At 37.0% G+C, this 20,954-nt stretch overlaps 1 protein-coding gene across 8 annotated transcripts in view; it reads left to right on the top strand.

The window, feature by feature from the left end:
- The window catches only part of LEKR1 (leucine, glutamate and lysine rich 1), a 106,741-nt gene that overhangs the window by 25,001 nt on the left and 60,786 nt on the right, over window positions 1–20,954 (top strand). For 6 of the 8 annotated variants that reach the window (XR_011142935.1, XR_011142933.1, XR_011142934.1 and 3 more), the window contains exon 2: window positions 10,335–10,549. Coding sequence is in view for 5 of the 8 variants with exons in the window: in XM_068955107.1 (XP_068811208.1) it covers window positions 10,335–10,549 (215 nt within the window). In the remaining 3 variants the exon portion in view is untranslated. Of the gene's footprint in view, window positions 1–45; window positions 218–10,334; window positions 10,550–19,564; window positions 19,695–20,954 lie in introns of those variants that run through there. The other 2 variants (XM_068955109.1, XM_068955111.1) reach the window with 2 other exon arrangements.

Genomic DNA, 20,954 nt, shown 5'->3' with positions numbered 1-20,954 from the left:
CTTTCAACAGTGACAGCACTGCCTCCAAAACAGCACTCTTGTAGAGATTGTTTACAGAGAGGGAAAGAGAAGGAAGGATCTTGCATCAGATCTGGAACAGCCTATTCTACAGACTGTTCTGCTGTCAGAGTCTGTAACAGGGTTTTCTGTCTAGCAGTGAAGCCACAGATATCATAGCAGAAGTTGATGCAAGTTAACCATTAGCAGCCTGGGCCAGGTAGGTGTTGCCCACTGTGTTTACTGCATCTTAAGGGAAGCCTTAAGGCAAAGGGAAAGAGGTTTCTTGGTGTTTTGTCAGTGAATTTATAGATGAGGAGGGATTCCTCAGGATCTGCTCAATTTTGGCTTGGAAAGTCATGTAAGAATTTTACACTCTTCCCCCCCTCCTTTTTTTTTTAATCTTTCTCTCCCATTCCTTCTGTTTCTGTCATACTTCTTTCACACAATACATGTTGCCAGATGGATGCTAAATAGAAGAAAACAGGTAAACATCCACAAGTCAGTTGAATTCAAGTTTATAGTATTTCTTTTTTGTATTTACAGAGGAACTAATTATTAATGAAGCTCTAAATCATGGTTTGTTTTTAGAAAATAAAAAATAGAGTTGTGGCTTTGCCTATTAACAGTTTAATCACCTCACTGAGCAACGTTTGTCAGTGTTAGTAGTCAGCAGGAGTGAGTTTTCCCTGGAGATTTCAAAGGAAGCTCTGTCATGGGGTGGTGTTGATGGAGAATGTGGAGAACAGCTGCTGCTGTTTTAGCAACACACATGGGAGAATTGGTAACTTCTGGGGAGGGAAATAACCGACTCGGTTAATGGCAAAGTCCAAGCCATAGTTTATGTTCTGTTCTGTGACAGTTTTTGGGGAGAGAATTCTGTAGCTCTTAACCTTATTTTAGGGACAATTATATTCTTCTGGGAGGTGATGCAGATTTAGTGTGCTAGATAGCAGGTATTTCAGTTGATTGGATAAATTGGTTGGTCTATCCTGCGCTTTCTCATAAGTGTATTGTTACAGGACTATAGAATAAACTTTGCAGAGAGCACTGGTTTGTAATGCCTGCCCTTTTTGTGTAATGGTATGTCTTAAAGTTTGTCATCAAACTCGGTCTGAGAAGTATCAGAGAACCAGAGATGGGTAAAAAAAGAAGTTAGCGTTTCTTTCCCTCCAGCGTTATGGACGTATATTGTTTGAGAGTTTCCTTTTTGCCTTTTTTTTCCTTCCTCAAGAGAGAAGACAGTTGTTACGCGATCTTGGTTTCCCTGCTGATTTTTCCACTTAGATCTCTAGATCCATAAGCTCACAAATGAGAGTGTTGGTATATCATCCTATTTATCATCTGTAGCTTTGTTGTAGAGATGTAGTGGGAAGTCTCTTTTGATTTTTATTTTATGAGCTTGCTTTCATTACAGGTACTTCATGACCTGGAAAGCTAGCCATCCTGCTCGGGAGTCTATGCACACGCAAAGTGCCCTGTAGCTGCCATCATCAGAGATGCAAAAGAGAGGTGCAGAATTTAGGGAACTACTGCAGGGAAGGGAGATGTGTGAGCAATAACAACGGTGATACCACTTGAGTCTTTCTTCATACTCATGCTGAAAAATATGGTATCACCAACTCAAGCAGTAGTGTTTTGGGCAAGGGATAACTAAGAATTTATAGATTACGGGTGGGTACAAAGTTCTTCTACTAGCTTAATCCTGCTGTAAGGCAGGACTTCTTCTGATGTGACTTTATTCTGTTTATACTGGTACTGGAACCACCTTTTTCATCTGTCCCCCACCTGGAATGCCCTGACCTATATATATATGGCATCTCTGCTTGCCCAGGCAAGGAGGAGTACTGCCAGCGTGAGGTATCGGGGGAAAAAATAAAGAGGGGGTATTGGCTCCACCTTCTCTCCAAATCTTCTACTTTCCCCTTGCTGAAACACAGAGACAGTGCAGGGGCACTGCCCTAGCTCTGGAGAGAGACCGAAAAGAGACAAAGGCACAGGGACAAGGCAGACCTACAGAGGAGCTGAACAGGATACAGAATTAGTTTAATAGTAAGTATTATTGTGCCTTATAGTTTTGGTATGTGCATGTCTTGAGAATCACAGTACTACTGTGGTATTAGTATATTGCTCATCACCAGTGAACAGAAAAACATGGAGAGGATCACAGAAGGGGTTCCGGTGGCTTAGAAAGGAGCAAAATCCAGGTCCGGCAGAACAGCCGGTCAGATCGTTACTAAACAAAACAGTGTGGGGAGCGCTGTGTGCATCTGTGACTCAGTGCTGGGCCGGGATATTGGATAGTATTCTGTTTGGGCCCAAGTATACACGCTTTACGCAGTGTATATCTTGTAAATGCTTAATAGTATACAAGAACTGTGTTCATCCCTGGTCTTCCAGCCTCCCACCATGCCACTGTCGCAGAATGGGATGTTCTAAGCTCTGCATCATCCTCATATTCGTTTTGCTGAAGAACCACTGGATTGTTTTTGGTGAATAAGATTTGTCGTTAGTGCAAACAGTGTCCTCATCAGAAAGTTACTGTTGGGAATTCATCTTTTGTAAAAATGAAACCTGATAGTGCATAGCTGTCTATTGCTTAATGTTCAGAAGACAGCACGAGGCCAAACTCCTAAGCTGTCTATATAACAGAACGTTACATTTAATTTTATATTTTATTTGGCAAATAACCCTTGCTTAGCACAAATCATAAAATTAATTGGGCACAAGATACCCTACACAGATTAGTAGTTCTCTTACTGTAAGAGTTCAAAAGAATAAGCAGAACAGGAACTTTGAAGCTCAGTTATACATCAGCACAGAATGTTCTGTGGTATTTCACTATCCGCAAAACATCACGTACTGCTAGTAGCAAATGGTTACTCATTAGATTTGCTACATGTGCTATAGATGTGAGCACATTATGGTATCTTTAATTTTTCTTGTCTCCTTTGACCCTGGGATTATTTTTCTTAAATAGGCAAGTTCCAGTTGTGTGAATTGGCTACAGAATCTGCCATGTCCAGTGTCCAGGCTGCAATGAGCTTTGGAAATGTTAGAAAATATCTTGTTATTTCTGGTGTGAGCCCACATGTTGCCACTCAGAAGTGGACAGCTCTCAGTGCCAAACTGGTTAGCCATTGACTTATAGCAGGTTTGGGATAATCTGTTTCCAGAGAGTAACAATAACCTAGTTTGTCACCACTGTGTATTGGGGTATCAGGGGATTTATGAAAGCAGATTTTCTGAACTCAGATAATCTTACTTCAGTTATTAATGTGAGAATTCTGGAGTCACTGGTGGTCATCTAGGGCAGCAAAACATTTTCATCTGTTATACTCATAAAGCTAAGACTGTATTCACCGTATTCATGAGCTTTTCTGAATCCTTTCTGCAACTACCATCCAAGTATATTGCTAGGGATTTCAGGGATAACAGTCTCTTTGCATCGCAAGCAACTGGGTTATAGCTACGAGGGACTTTTCTAATGGTTGCAACTACAGATGCCAAAACTCACTATTGTGAAGCGAACAAAGATATGGTTAATGATGGGTGAAATTATCTTCTGTCTGTGCAGGCGTCATGTTTTGCTGCAATACACCGTGGTTCAGTTTGTAAGAATTCTCAGCTCTGTATTGCCCTGGAGAAATGCAGTATGCTATCACACGTCCTGGAAGAGCTTATGAGCGCCAGTAAGGTCTGTGTGACACGTTGGAAACATCTTAGATATTTGCAGGGCTTGTGTTAGTGTGTGCAGTTACTGGCAGAGCAGTATGGTCTTTTATGATTCATTAGTCTGCTTTATTCACAGGCAGAAAAAATTAAAGTTACCTGAAATTGGAGTATTATTTCCTGTTGTGACAAACTGATGACTTCAGGGCATGTTTTGAATTAAACTTTTGAGAATGGAACGTTCCGTTTTCACTACAGGCCTGTTCCTACCCTATATATATGTTTTCAAAGCAAGTACTGTGATTTTTATTTTGCAACTCCTATTTTATAGAAGTTGAGCAAATAATTATGTACGCAACCTGGTTTAGCGTGACAGCGTGCTAGTTACTTTCTGACTAGATGCTGACTGAAAAGTTGACTCACAGTAAACTTACCAAAAAAAAAAAAAAAAAGAAGAAGAAAAAAAAGTGAAGCTTCCTTAGAAATACTGATGGTCTTCTAAAATTTTTCTTTGAACACAGAACTAGATCAATTTCAGTCAAAGAACTCTTCAGCTTTGCATATATAGCAGAAAACACCCCACTTTCTTCCTGGAATATGAATTATGTGGCTCGAGTAACTTTGTGTAATAGGGATTGTCTAATTAATTAGGAGGAACAAAAGCAGCATGAGAGAAATTAAAGTAATATCGTGGAGAAGGAGTGAAAGGAGAAGGATGTAGTGTCAGATAACAAAGTAGAATCAAGTTGGAGGTAGCATAAAACAATCAGTATACAAAAATAATTTAACAGCCCCCAGCTGCAGCTGGGATGATGCCTTACTTTGATAGGGTTTATTGTTCACGCTTATAGATTTTTTTTTTTTTTTTTTGCTATAAGTGGAGTTTGGACAAATACCACGTTTTTTTAGATATTTGGCCAGTCCTTCCTAAAGCAGACTCAGTCGTGGAGGAACAGGGGTGGGGAGGGTGCAAGAGCTGTCACTGTATTGTGTGTCTGAGAAGCACCAGGTGATAAAAGAAGGATGATGAATGCTGCAGTTCCCTTTACCTCTCCCTTTCCTGCACTGTAAAAGTAGTACACAATGACTACATCTGTGCTCATAGCTCTAAGTTTTAATTTCACTGGCACTAGAAACATTCAAAGCTTTAAAAGAATCTCATTAATTGAGGACTTAGGTTCTGGCTTTTAAGAGTAGTGTCCGTTTATTAGCTTTTCATAACTGACAGTTTTAGTATCAGTGATGCATATGCTGGCCACTGAAACATCAAGGCACTTCTAAGTGAGTAAGTAGATTTTTCTTTTAAGAATTTAGCTCTTTATTCGGTAGGGTTATAAGTTTTGCCAGTGGAATCTGAAATATCGGAGGAGTAGCAGTGCTCAAGTCTATGCCCCCTATAGTTATTCAGTCAAGTAGAAATGATATAAATTCCCATCTTGTCATTTCAGAAGCTTGAAGAGAAGCTTGTTATTCAGAAGGCTAAAAATGGGCCAGACCACCAAAGAGTTCCTTTCCCCTATAACTTATGCTTTGCAGATGCTTACGGTATTGAGTCAGGCAGATGTAATTTGAGTGACTGTCCTGGCTCAGCTCTCCACTTGCCCTTGGTAGCTACAGAAATCTATGTAAATATGGAATAATGTTAGTTCTTCCAAAAATGAACGCAGGTCTGAGTTGAAACTACTCCCACAGATGGTGTAGTGGAACAGCTGCTGGAATGTCATAGCTAGAAATACTACCTTTCAATATGATTTGTTCCAATATAGCTCTTGTCCTGCCTCACTAGCATCTGGTGTATATATCAGAATTGTAGCTAAGAACCCTATGGATCAAATATATTCCTAGCTTAAACACTTTGTCCTCAGTGAATTTGTTTTTCTTTATGTTGTTATCATGCATGCAGTACTGTCATGCTAACTCAAATGCCCTTTTTTAGTGTCTCTTTATATAGTTTTTTCATGTCTTTGCCCTGAATTTCCTTGTCCAGGCCAACCAAAAATATAATGCTAAAATACTTTAAATTGTTTTTTAAATTCCTAATCAATTTTTCCTATTCACTGCTTATTCTGCTTTCTGAGGGCATACACAGGCCCTGTTCTAGTTACAGCTCTGATCTCTTCTCTTTCTATTTCTTCCAAACTGTGTTTTTTCCATGAATTTTTCCTATTTTGCTTTTGAGAAGATGACAACAGCCTGTTGGCCAAACGTGAACCACAGAACATGGAAACCTAAAACATAAATCACTGTGTCTGTGGTACATACTCTTAAGGTAACTCAGTGATAATACTATTCCAGAAGAAGTAGCTTTGTAAGCAGAGGAACTCATGAAAACTTGTTTTCTGCAGATTTGCACATAATGGTCGATCATTTGGTGTCTAAAATGCAAATTCTAATGGTGTCTTTTCTCCTGGCCAGACGATTTATAAGGCTCTCTCCTATATGCATTGCTGATATTTAATAAGGATTGAGCTCACACTGCAGAGTTTTCTTCAGTAGGGGACTTATAAAGTCTTTCTTCCTTGCCTGGTTGCCTAACACTTTCAGAAACTTAAATATTCCTGCCCTCACTGTCGGATTTGGTTATAAATGGCCAAACGTTCTGGTTCACAAACTGTTGAAGGATGACACACATAGATAAGCACTGTTTCTCTTGGAGATTGTGCTAAAACCCTCAAACATTCAATTTCCACGTAGTCTTCCAATCTGTTAACATGTTTTCTGGCTCTGACCTTTTTATTGGGGTAGCCATAAGAAGGCTGTATGTTTTATTATGGCTGAGGGAAATGAGGCTCCATGTACACCTTGACTGCATTTGTCTGTATCTGTCTGTGCAATACAGTAGCTTCTGAAAGCTTGTCCAATCAGCTCAGGAATTTCAGGGGATCTTCTAAATATCAGTGGGGAGGACTCTGGTTGCAGTAGTGAAAATTAAATACTGGAGAAAGTCTCGTTTTTCCAAAAGTTTTGGTTACTATGGACATGAGGTAGCAATCTTGAATTTAGGATGAAAATTCAGATTAGTGAGTCCCTTATTCTTATCAGTTCAGACCTTGCTCTTGGGAGCTATTTACTTTCAACTTGGTCCTTCCTAGTGCACCTCTCGCCTTCCCTCCTCCCTCATGCTGCCAAATGCGTTACCTCTTCTACATGACATTGCAGCTGGACCCTCCTCACTTAGGTTAGAATAGTGTTGATTGAATCCAAAATCAGGAGAGTAGAAACTGCTTTTAGTGGAAAAAATTTGTTTTCTAGTTTTTAACAATCAGTAGAATTTTGTAAATAACGTTTACAAAACAAGGGTTGTGTAAATAACAGCATAAGTGTTAGACCTTCTACCATGAAGTATTTCAGTTTTGAAAATGAATGTTTTTTGATGATATGCTTTATCAAATGTCAAATGCCACTCTGCAACCTGTTTGGATTTCATTTTCTTGTAGTTCATTATAATCCTTCACAGAAGAGTATTCTGTTTGTTCAGGTTTGCAACTTCAGTAACAGCTAATGAGGAGTTTTTCGAAGACAGAAGTATATATATTTCTCCTTATATTCCAATTTAAAACTTGAAGTCACCTCAGTCTTGTAAAAACACAAAAAACCCAAACCAAGCATAGCCATACTGAGAATGGTATAATGTAATATCCTTAATAGAGAAAGGCAATTATAGTTATTTTTCACACTTTTTTTGTCATTTTGTTTGGCATCTTAAAGAACTCTCTTTTTCAATCCTGTTGGGTGAGTTTTAAAAGGATTGGGGAAGCTAAGAAATTAGCAAGATCCATTCCGAAATTTATTGCAATTTCACTGATGAATCCTCCCTTCTCATGATGTTTTGAACACCAGCTTTTGAATAGTTAATGATTTAAATAATATATTATGCAATAGTTTATGGAACTAGTTTCCTAGGGTTATTGAGGGGAATGGATGGAAAAAAGAACGGGACCGTTCCCATTAAGTCCAGGTAGAAATGATTTATTATTCTACAACTTTATTTTTAAGTTCAGCAACAAAATTGAAAAATGCGTTCATTTTGAAAGTTGAAAGGTTCTAGTGCTTGAATAAAATATTTTCATTTCAGACCCGTGTGTATGTGTTTGGTGTTTTTTGTTTTGCTTTTTAATTCTGGTACCCAGTAATATTTCTATGTCTGTTTATTTGAAAGACAGAAGTGGTGTTGCTGCAAGAGATCACAATGTTCTTATTGGGATAAGAGCCCCCGTTCTGTCTTCCTTATAACAGCTCATTTTGTCCTTTTTCAATATAGTAATTTTAGTGCTTTGGAACTTTATGGTATTTATTCTGAATAACAGTTTCATATTTCCAAGCACAGTTTGTAACTGCCAGGAAAAATAAACATGAATTTTCAGTTCTTTCAGAGCAACTGTAACTAGGGTTATTTTATATTGGGGCAAAACTAAGAAATCAGAAAATAAAGTTTGGCCTGGTAGTTCCAGGGCATCCTGAAATATTGTTTTAACAAGCTATATTTAAAGTGCTGAAGATTATTAAATCATGAAATGATTAATATTTAGTTGACAATTTTTGAAAAGATGTTTTCTTTCGTCTAAGTATGATTTCTTTCAATTCAACCCAACATTTCCAGATACCTTTTTTCTCTTCTGTAACACAAGATATATAATTATTCTTTAACCTAAACTGTTTGCAGTTTTTCAACTTTTTGATTTTTCATAAATCATTGTTGCAATCCTTATATAACTGTTAATAATTGCAAGAAAGGCAAAAGTGTATTTTAAGCTCAATGCACAAACGCATAACTGCTCTTTCAGCTGCCACCTGTTTTCCATCTTTCCTGTCTCCAAAACAACTTATATTTGTTGCTTTGCACTTATTTCTTTAGCTGTATTATGACTGTCCTCTGATCTAGTCTTGATTCTGATTATCTCCTCTCAAACATATTTCTGCTGTGATTCAAGAGCAGGGTAGAACCTGTCACGGTCTGAGATCTGTACCAATAAGGAGATGTTTACGTATGCCCTACTGAAATGTCTCAGCTTCTCGGGTAGGTCTGGCTGGTTTATTTACTCACTATCGTTCCTACAACACAAGGCACAACACATTATGTTGGTATAGTTGTGCTTGAAATAATCATGAGATCAAACTCAACTTCTCCCTTCTTTTCCTCCTTTCATCTCCTTTGTCATGTCCTAGAACGCCTCATCGCTGGTGTAGGCTTGTGTCTGATCAGCTTGGGCTAGAGGGTAGACAGAAAAGCCAGTTCGTATGTACTCTCAGGGACGTCTTTCTACAAATCTTGGGACTCCTACTGCGTTCTTCCTCTTTGACTCTTCTGTTGCTTTGATGCTTCATCATACTGGCCTTTGGAAATTTTGTCATCTTCTACTCATCTGACTCCCATGGTTAGCTGGTCAGCCTGCAGCATGTTTTGTTCTCCTTTTCTTTATTTCTTGTGGTCCAGCCTTGCCATTTGCCATCTCTTTGTATTATTTAAGTGATATTATCTAGCTGCATGGTTTCAAATATCGTCCCTATTCTCCTTGAACGTCCAGATTCAAAACGGCTGACTTGTGCATGTAGCTGGTCATGATTATTGCTTTCCTACAGTCTTCCCTGCTTTCATTTCATAGGAAATTGATAGAAAGCAGAAGACCATGAACTCTTCAAACAATTGTTTAGTTTTTAAGGTTTGTACGCTGCCTAGCTTGATAAGTTAGGCCAACGGTGCAGCCTCTTTGGGTACTGGTGATATATCAGTTAGTAAGAATAATGTGATGTAGAGTCTTCCAAAAAGGACTTGCTGTTGAATAGAAGTATGTATCTTTATAAATGTTCTTTTAAATGGCTAGCAATGTTATATAAGTAAGGTGCAGTTTTACTAAACAGATCCATTTCTTATGCAGGTTCAGTTCTGCATCAATTGTAAACTGAGCAATTTTTTTCTGGAAATGAAAGGGATTAAAATAACACAGGAATAACAGATATGCTGAGCAGCATGTATATGTAAAAGAGCACACCTATCTCCTCCTTTTTATTAAACTTTGCTCAGATATTTGCTTACTAAAAAATATATTTCTCAATAGAAGAAACGGTCTTTCAGTTAGATGCCCCTTATGTAGTCTGTGTGTACTTGGTTTTTTTAATCTGTGGTGAGTACCTCATACCTAGCAAACGGGTTATATTTTCCACAGCACTCATGTGCCACGTACACTACATCACAAGAATAATTCAAATGAGTAAGGGAATAATTATTGTGAAGACTGGTGGATTACATCACTCTATTGACTTTTCACTTTTCAGCTTGCCTATTTAACTGGATATAAGTTATCAAAAAACATAGTGAATTACATTTTTTGGCTCGAGCAATGAGATATTCATTAAGGAAATAATTTTATAAAACACAGAACAATTCTTTTTATTTTAAATTAATATATTAAACATAATTCAGAGGGGTTTTTTTTGAGTGAGATTTCCCGTAAGCAAAAGTAATCTTATAGCTTGATTTCATTTTGCTAATGTAGAATTTTGTGCTTATTACTTGATAAAGCAATAACATCTTCTGATCATGAATGTGGCACAACAGTAAACCAGTTTAAATTAGTCAGAACTACTATTTTTAAGAGTCATTCAATTTTTTAATTTTTATTCAACTTGTTTCTTATGTGCAATCTTTCCATTTTTTCTTCTTCTAGATGTCCCGGGATGAGACTGTATGTAAATACTGTGGAGTCAGCTATTTGATACTTCATGAATTTAAGGTGATGGAAGAAAAAGTAAAAGCAATGGAAAAGGAGATTAAATTTTATGAAGGAAGTATAGAACGGGAAAAAAGACTTCAAGAAGAATTGCAGACTCTTTGCCAAGACCTCGAACACAGTCGAGCTGACAGTTGGTCAAAAACAGAAAGGTTAGAGTATGTTATTTAGTCTGATATTATTTTCATGTATACATACTAGTTAATTTCATTCCAAATAAGCTTTGTTTGTCTGTTGACAGGTGTAACATATCTACCATATACTTAATTTAAACCATATTTTGAAGTATTCTCTAGAAGCAAATCTTGAATTTCTGAGTAGTTACAATCAACATATTTAACAAAAAACTGGAAGGTATTGCAGAGGTATTTCCCTCCCACCAGAAAGGGGTGGGGGAATGATCAAATATTTCATCATACAAATATTTTTGTTACAGAATGGTAATTATTTAAATGAAACTTGAGAGTATCAGGAGTTTCACAGTTTTGAAATCTGTACTTAGTGGCTCACAATGATGCAGTAATAGGGTAAAGAAATATCAGAATTCTTGGGCTGAGAGGTTTACAATTCACAATCTGGAAGGATAATATATAATATGAAAATCTCAGATACTGCTTATGGCTTTGTTCCTTAGAAACGGGGGCTTGCAAATACTTACTGATGGATTTGTGCAGGTCCTAGCTAAAGGAGGAATTTTGCACTCTTATATACTGAAGGACTGCAGTACTGATGGCTCTGAGGACTATTGATTTAGGGCACAATTATTAAAGCCATTAAGGGTGTCCTCTTTCAACTAATACTTATAGGCAAGCCTGCTTTTGTCTTCTGCTTGTTTGTCATCACATGATAACTTTAAACTTAGAGAACATGAAGTCGTACTTCCAGAAATATCTGCCCTTTTCATGGGCCTGCAGCATACCTTTGCATCTTAAAACTGCTGATTGGTGCAACAAATATAAAAGTTTGGTTTGGGGAAGACATGAAAAGCAAAGCATAGCAGGAGAGTTTCACAGCCTTTTTCTTTTCTCTGCCGTACTTTCATCATTTCTAATATTTCTCCTGTTCTTTGGGCTTGCAGTAAAGGTTGTGAAGGTACATATACCCAAACTAGCTTTAAAATATATGGCTAATTCAAGTACCATGAGTGGCGTTATTGAGGCAGTCCAAACATCAGTGGCTGCGGAACGTGGTGGTTGACTTACTTTTAAGTTTAGTGCCGCCACAATTAGAATGCCATCAATCTAAACCCCAAGCTTCCAGTTAGCGTGATTTGGCCATCCTTGGAGGTTCTTTATGCTGTATGAAGAACATGGACTGATATGGAACTTGTCATAATCAGTATGAACATGTTATGACATTGTTAGCATTTTAGGTAGTTTTTTTGGTCTTATTTGTTGCTGTAGGAATTAGAGATAGGTCCAGAAACCCTAATTAACCTTCTGTTACTTTTATGCCACTGTATGGTGCCATGACAATATAACAGATTTCATGACAAAAGATTTTTATCTTTTCAAATGTTTTCTACTGTGAAATAAGTACGAGTGTTTGGGCTTCTTCTAGTCTTTAAATTCCAAAGAACTGCTCTTCCTTTTTTCCCCTCTTATCTTCTACTGTCCATAATCAGATTTAACATGAATACTCTGTACTTTTTTTCTGTATCCTATTTTTCTTTACTCTTACTTTGAAATCTATTACTATATTCCACTCATTATTTACAGTGGGACTATAATATGAACATTAATATTTACATTTATAAAGTATGTTTCATTAGCCAACCGTAAAAATGCAGTTGCTCAGGTTGACTACTGATAGAATAATGGGGTATAAGCAGTGGAATCAGAAGCTTCTTGGCAATTCCTTGCTCATCTGCATCAAACATTGTCAGAAGATCTTTTTAGGAATGAGATTATAATTTTAAATATCAAGTCAGTCGTCATCTTGATTCTAAAGACTCCTAACTGATATTTCTTGCATAATTAACTCATAGCCATTAGCAACTGATTTAAACTGGTAATACTGAGCATTTTTGGACATTAAGATGCTCTCTCAAAGGATTAGATTGGAATGTGTTGGAAACGTTAGAGAGGAAACATATATGGACTATCTGTAGATGAAGCACTTTATAATCTATTGAATTTTTTTGTGAATCTGTAAGAATTTAACATAAATACTACTGGAAATAGACTTTTGTTTGGACTTTGGTTCTAATAAACCTTCACTTTAAAACATAGAAATTCACACAAAGTTGAACAAAACCCATGTATATTTGGTGGATCACCCTACTCATATTGTATCTTGCACTTTTTTCCATTTAGAGCTTTGAGTATGAACTGACAGCCCCCTCCCCCCATTTTTCCATGTTTTCTTTGATTTAGCGGTCTTTTTGAAGAGTGCATTTGTTCCTTCTTTCTTCAGTGGCTCTGGGTGCCAATTACAGTAGCAGTGTTCAGTGTATTAGCACGTGCAGTGGCAGCATGTTCTTCTTGTTGAGAAGAGTCAGCTAGAGGTAGACGAAAACTTTCTTTCAGTTGACTTTTTGTAGCAAAGCTTGAACAGTTAATGAAAACTTTATCTCTGCATTTTTCCCTTAAGGCTTGGCTTGATTTAAAACCTGCTGAAATCAAATGGAATACTTCCAATAGGCTTTCATTGAGGCCATAAATCAACTATTGTGCCTTGCTAAGTAACCTGTCTAAATATTCCTTATCTGCTCTTTACTATCCTGGGCCTCTCTTGTTACCTAGTGCCTTTGGCATAAACTAACTAATCAACATACTGTCTTTCTCCTGGTTCTTGCATGGTTGGCAAATCATTCCTCCCAAACTGCAAGGTTTTTATCAGAAGCCAAATGTGTCTTTTTATCTTTGGTAGGCTGAGAGAGTTAATCTTTCTTGTTAGACGAGTCTATTTCATGTTTATATTCCCTTAAGGTTAAACTATTGCTACTGTTTGTGCCTGTGGTTAGCCTTGAAAGCCACCTGGGAGCTATGGCATGTGTGGAAATCAGCTGCTTACCTAGTGAGATTTTGTCAAAAGAGAGGGAACTGACCGTCGTGCAGAAGACTATACTGATGCAATTTAGCTATTCAAGTCTTAATCTTATGTTAGATGCTGTATTTTGTGAGAAAATACTTATTGCGTGTTAAAATCAATTTAATTCTGTAATACCCACATGAGAGCTGTTCCTCAAGAGATGTTGTGGCAAGTGTGATATGACATGGTGGCTAAAGTAGACTATGCAGGCAGTACTGCACTAGGTTCTGAAAACTGAACTGCTAGATTTTCTTTTATAAGATACTGGTAGCCATCAGCAAGAGCAATGATTTATGCTTAGTTTAGCTGAAACACTGTTGTCTCTTTTGTTTGACTGACTAAGCGTTTTCGGTCCGTTACTAATTTAAAGGTGTTAGTAGTAGACACTGTGTGGGCTTACTTCTTTAATTCATTGGAGGTACAAGTATAATCAAATTTAGCCACCTCTGTGTATGGAACTCCCACAGATTCCTGAAGTCCCTAGCTTTCAATTCATTAACAGGTTTTCTCTGGCAGTGCCTCTTGAAAATTTGTGGTGCTGATGGAGGGGTATGTTATGTTTTGCAGTCTAAATTTTGATAATTCTCATAACCTCTGAAATAAGAAACTTAAAATAGATTTAAATACTAAAGATGTCTTTTAAAGGTATAGTAGTACTGAGTAACATGAGTGTGACAAGAAGCAAACATTTTTATGATATTTAGACCCTAAAGAGGTATATAGATAACCATTTACTGCGACATATGTCACAGAGGCCTTTAAAATAGATCCCTGAAAGCTTTTACAAAATCTATCAAAAGGAATTAATGCGTTGGTGACTACCATGAGACTTGTGCTCTGGAGTAATGTGTGTAGATGTTGGAAATTTAATTTCATAAGTAATAAAATCTTAAAGATAATGTAAACCTCACATATTTTAACTTGTGGGAGCTCTATTTTTCCATGTTTTGGGGTTTTGGTTTTTTACATTTTCTTGAGTTCTACACCTTGAGTTTTAGTTCCCTACTACATGGACAAAATTTAATACCATAGAAAATGCTTTGCTGTTGAATTTGTCTAAAGTGCATTTTCTTTTTTACAGCATGATTGCTTAGGAAGGCAACAGCAACTACATGACTTGGTGAAGTCTAAACTTGTAGAAGTATATTTCTGTTGAATATTTAGTGATAAAGTGGAGTTGAGCTAGTGTCAAAATTGCTGAGAGCCAAAACCGGATGAAATAATGAAATAAAGAACTAACTTCTCCTCCTTTTCTAAATTGAATGCTATTATAAGCTTCTCATGTTAGATGTTTGTGTATGAAAATAGTCAACCTTACCAGGGCAGCTTGCTGGTATTCCATCTGTTCCTATATGTTTTAAATCATTTCTATTTGAATATACTGCTAATGGAAGCAACCTAACCTAGTATGCTACATGCATTTTTTTTCGCACTAATAAATATTCTTTTAACCTAAAGGTAGTGAGTGTTTTGCCATTAATTGTATTTTGATATGGGTGGCAGATATTTAGCTAGCAGCATTCTTTAGAGGCACTGTGATCTAAAATATCCTATGGAATAAACACTTTTTATTGCATTAAACTAATGTGACCAGAACTAATATGACTGTAACAGAAAATAGTCAGATAAACAGTGCATAACTGCAGAATGCAAAAACTGACTATAGTAGATACAAGTATTTCTTTTTTATGTTTAATTCTTTCTGTTGTAATCTGTCATCAGACTAGACAAATTTTTTTGGAAAAATATGTAATTTTTTAATGGTTATCTTTCTGATTCTTCTAGCACTGAACTTTACTTATGATACAGATTACTTATCTCTCTCTGTTTTTTTTGTTAATAAAATCTTTTTGATTAGATGATCCAGAAAGCTCTATTTATCATGACTCATTTGGTCCAGCTACTGATTCTGATTCCAGTTCCCTGGGACACTGAGAAGATATTTGTATAAACTGAGCAAAATCTATGTATTATGTACTGGTGATCTTTACCAGATGTCTGACATAAGAATTTTGGGAACATAGTTTGAAGTTTACTCCACCAATATAAAACATGTCATAAATATACAGGCTTCTAGTCAGGAAGATGTCTCATTGTTCACATTTTTCATCTGTCTGAGAAGCAAAGATGGATGCTTCAGCACTGAAGAATATCACACAAACTTCCCCCTTTACTAGCAAAATACTTTCCCATATTAGAAATATTGCAAACCTCATGGCTTTTTTTTTTTGGAATCCACGTGCACGGTCAGGGCAGTAGTCAAGCCTTAGAAGGAATCTATACCGTGGTACGTGGTATAGATAAATATAAGGACAATATCAAATAGTTTATGATAAATTTCCATGCAAATTAGTAAGGTGTTCCAGGTGCAGTACATGGGAAGGGTACTGCCTGGATTAAAGGTTCTCATTGTATCTAGCCAGATTTGGACAGATAAGAACATCCTGGACGCTGATCTTCCCAGTAAATGAACAGGGAAATGAAAGGGGTCAGGACAGATTAAATCTTTCAAACCTCATAAAAAGCAAAGCTAGTGAGATATTTTTTTTATTAACCTTGGCTCTGTTTCCCTAAATATAGGAGACTGGACCTTGGAATATTGCATGTTTGCACTTATCCAGTATTTGGAAAGGTTTTTAGTTTTTAAAAAAAGTTTTCTCCCCTATGAGAGGCAATCATGTAAACAACTTTCCTTTATAATTATTGAAAAATATGTCTTTATTTTATTAATCTTTTCTGTATATAAGCATTATATGTTGTTGTTTTTCAAAAAAGTATGCATTGTTTTCCAGGAGATGCTTTTTCTTTTGTTTGTTTTTGAAAGGACAACCTTAAGATTTCTGTTTTCTGTCCTTGATTTTAAGAATAATTTATGGTTAAATTATAGCCTTTTACAGATGAGTGCTCTTAGCATGAGCATAGTGGGAACCGTGCTTTGGAAAGCAGGGTCTCCTGAGGAACCTCTCAAACGCAATGTAAGCTGCATTATACAAGGCAGTCAACACAGGAGTTCCTGATGACCCTGTATAATTTTGTTTCTGGTTGTTCTTTACAATTTTTCACCCGTATTGTCTTTTGTTATTTGAGATAGCTATTTGATTCTAATCCTTGTAAAATCATGAGCTCACCTAAATCATAGCAAACTTTATAACAATCTTTATATCTTTGTCTTTTATAGCAAAATACAGATTACTATCAAGAATTGTTTCATTAGTTGCCAGTGTGTGAATTGTTTCCTGGACACTTAAGATTTGGAGAAGGATAGAGAAAGCTGCTCAGAATGGAAAACAATTTGTTTATTAAAGCCAGAAAAACAACAACGATGTATTGGTCCATGCTCGCTGAGGTTAACGTAGGCAGGCTGTAGTTCTTGTAGCTCAGGGCAAATACGTATCTTCAGCTCTTTGGTCCTAGAGAAGTGTCCTGCATGAGACTGGTGTGGTTCTGTAGCGTTGCGCGGCGCGTGTGTCTGGGTCTGCGGAGGGTCTCGTGATCCTGGGCTGGGATGGGCGACCTGCAGCCCAGCTCCCCAGCAGGTTTGCCTGTGTCACTGGGCAGTGTAATTTGGTATTGAAGGGGAAAAAGACTCAAGTCTGGAGTGTTGCTGTGAGGTCCCAGTTCAGTGTGAGCCCTTTGAAAGGTCTTGTTAGCCCCCAGTTAGCTGTGTTAAGCTGTGGTCTGCATCTCAGAACTGTCTTTTAGCAACCTAGTTACTATGTAAAGATATGGATTATTAATGTAACCAAAGTGTGTTTTGATTACATCTGTACTGCAACTTAAACGTTTGTGCCTCTTTGGAGATTCATATTTAAATCCAGTCAGTCCTTTAAAAAATGCTTACAGTTTTCCTTGTCATTGGAGACAATCTAGCCAGGTAAATTGTTGCAATATCTTTCTGTCTTAAGTTTAACTATTGGGATTTAGAAAGTTGTTCACATGACTGAACATCTTAGCAGTGTGGATCACTGTATTAAAATTATCCCACGCGAACTGTTCTTTTTGCCTTGCACCTTCAGATTTGTAAGTTATTACATACTACTTCTAGCTTTTGATACCTGTTAGAGAAACTTGGTTATGGGATTTTTTTCTACATTAATAACAGTCAGAAAGATGTGGCCCCCTTCCCACCCGCTTACCTTCCCCATAAAAAAAACCTTCAGCGTATTGTTTAAGTTTGTATCTTTGTTAGGCAAGTTTTTTGCTTTATGACCCTTGATGGTACTGGAGTTTGTCTGCTGAAGTTTGCTGCTTTGGAGATTGAACTATTCCTTTAAAGATTCATTTGCTCTAGGTGTTCTATACAGTTCTAATAAAATGTTCTTATGCTTGTTTCTCTTAAATCCTGAGAATTTCAGGAATATTTCAGCTATAAACAGACCTTCCTCTAGGAGTTTACACTTTATAGACCCTTTTTGAAAGTTTGCACTTTCAAATACTTCCAGATTTTGCTTTTATCTTTAATGTCTTCTTTTTATCCGTGTTCTCCAGTCATTAAGTAATCTAAGTGCAGTGGATATGCACTTGCTTCTTTTTTTTGTTTGTCAGAAATCTAATGTTTGCGGTGTTGTGGAGTGATGGGAAGGAATTTAATCAGAAGATTGTCACTAATTAGGAAAAGCTAGAACTGTGAACTCTTCCTCTTTTTAAGCTAAGAACAAGGTATGAAAGATGTGTTTAAAGTATCAGTGATGTTTCCAGATGCAATTTCTTATTGGCATATGTAAGCAGCTGTTTAAGAAATGAATAATTTAAAGAAGTTTCAAATATGCTTTAGGGTATGCACTCAATTCTTAGCTCATACTATCATATGTGGGTGATTTGGGAGGTTTGCACATCTTTTCACTGTTTTAGAAAGCATGACTAATTAACAAAACATTATAACCACTGCAGTACCGTAATGTGATTTCAGAATGAAATTGGAGTATATCATTCATCATCTAAAAAGAAATTAATTCATAAGGTAGTAAATGAGTGTTCTTCACTACACTACAGAGGTTCTATGTGTGGCTCTGGTGAGTTCTTAAGGAGTTGATTGAAGGAGACAAATAAATATGATAACCTGGTAAGAGATGTCAGATGGGTATGGAATTCAGTGAGTTCATGTGTTTTGCATAGATCACTTCCTGGCACGTGGAAATGTGGTATTTTTCTGTTTGTTGGGGAATGAGCACATACTAAGTCTTAGAATTTTTCTGGGTTTTTATGCGTTTAACTCTATCTTACTCTGCAACTTGAGCTCTCTAAAGAAGTGTACAAGGGATGCCTACTGCCCTATTTTTTTAAAAGGAATGAAACATGCAGAAATGAAAATGAGCAATTTGAATCAGCTTTGAGCAGGTGCTAGAGTTTCACAAAGCTGGAAATACTGCAGTGAAAGTTTTTTCCATTGACCATATTCTCCAGCTTTCTTTGTGCAGACTCTCTGCTGACTCCAGGTAACTATGGATGCAATTGCTCATTCAGGCTAAAGTGGGTCCAGCTGGGACACTTAAAGGGGCTGTATATGATACAGTATGCAAAGAAAAGGATATTGTTTTCAGATCTTAACTTCTGTGAAATGCAACATCTTATATTTGAGCAAATATGGTAATTGCTCTTGTCATTACTTTAGGACAATGAGTATATTTATTTGCTGGCAAGAATCCCTTTCGGCGGCTACTTTATTTTCTCATGCTATTCTTGTCATTGTCAGCACTAGTTGTTAACATATTATAATTCATCTCCCACACTGTGCAGACTTCCTCCTATATTCACTAAGAATGTATTCTGGCTGCAAAGATAGGACGTTAATTTTCACAGTTCATGTGAAATATAGGACTGAGGATGAGATCACTGTGTTCTCACAATTCTGTTTTCATTCCAGTGTTTAATGATCCATTGAACTTTTCTCCTTTGTGTTACATATCATCAAAATGAAATGCCTATTTTGCTCCTTTTTATGATGATGACAGTGGACAGAGTGCAACTGTCTTGACTTGTCCAACTGTTCTTTTATATGTGAATGACCAGAAGACATCAATAATCTCCTTTTGCCTTGTGCAGATGCAATTCTGTGATAACCACATTCTATCACGTCTTTGGAACGGCAAGAGAAGGAAAATGCATCTGTGCTTACTTGCGAGTTTCTCTTTCAAACTGAAAGATCTTCAAATACTGCCCATTTTGGAATGAATAAGAATAGAAAATTAGCATCCAGTTTTCAATGGATCCAAAAGTTTTGATTTGTTACTGCTCGATGACAATCACTGCGCTTTGTTCCTCAAGGTATTGGTAACACAATATATTATCTACAAGCAAGATTTGAGTTTACGTGACTCTTAAGATGTTGGTCGTTTCTCTGTTAGTCAGAGGTACCAATCTGATTCTGCTCCCCAAGGCAGTCAAAAAGATTTTACTGTCTTCCCTCCATCCAGCAAAAAGAATCATGCAGGTAGCTATGGATAAATTCTCTCACTGAGGTATCTCTGAAATTTCTTCTTCTTTTTTTTAATTTAAATCAATTCTATCGATTTTCCAGTAATTGCAATTAAGCCCAAACAACTTTCTTTTTAACTACTAGATGATGGTTTTGACGGAGCTCTACAGATCCAAGTTTCTTTATTAGAACCAATATTTTAAAAACTTGCCTTTGCTGCAGAAGTGTTATAGAGGGTCCATCTGATAACATTAATTAATACACATTAATATTAGAGGTTTTTAACTGTATATTATTATCATTTTCTTTTGCTTTTTAAATTTGAAACAAACTCTAATGTAATGCTTCTGCCACCCACTAGCTTTGTAAAATATTCAGATTCAAATATTTTTTTTTCCACTCATGACAGTGAGCCAGTAAATAGTCATTTGCACTATGTTAACAGGAGGTGTTTAAAGCTTAGGAAGGGACTATTTTTTAAGTTACAGATCGTTATAGTTTTACTTTCATGGATAGAAGAAACTATTAGAATGGCTATCTAAAACTAATAGAGAAAAAACCCCAATTGTAATGTAAAATGGTAATAATGTACTATGTGATATTGGTTTTGTGCATGTAACACAGGCATATAATCAGATTCAGTTGTCTCCTCTTGCTGTATGCTTCCATTCTTTTCATTAGAGTTGTTGGAATAACTCCCGAGTTGTTGAAAGACCAGTATCTAAAATGTATGCATTTACATTATTAAAGCTGTATTTGAAAAATAACTAAATCAGATTGTCTGCAATAGGGAAGAATTTCAAAAGAGGCAACTGAAAGCATACAGTACTCCTTTAAACTAGCCAGCTGTATTTGCTGGGAGTTGGGGCGGAGGCGGGAGGTTAGCAGTGCCCTCGGGAAAGGGCAGGCTGGCGTACAGACTCCTGTACCGCTGCCGAGGGGCGAACGGGAGACTCTGCCGAGGGGCAAACAGGAGACTCCCCAGTGCTTCTGGGGGGTTGCCCTGCCTTCTGACTGCTGCACAGGCTCCAGCAGGGCCGTTCTCCCAGGTCAAAGCGTGGCGCGTTTTTTTCCAGTATGTGTGTACAAAGCAGTTGATAGAAGAATCT

This window comes from Struthio camelus, chromosome 9, assembly GCF_040807025.1.
Source record: "Struthio camelus isolate bStrCam1 chromosome 9, bStrCam1.hap1, whole genome shotgun sequence".
In the NCBI taxonomy this organism is placed as follows: Eukaryota; Metazoa; Chordata; class Aves; order Struthioniformes; family Struthionidae; genus Struthio; species Struthio camelus.
Note: the sequence above shows the minus strand (reverse complement) of the source record. Positions and strands in the feature narration are given on the sequence as shown.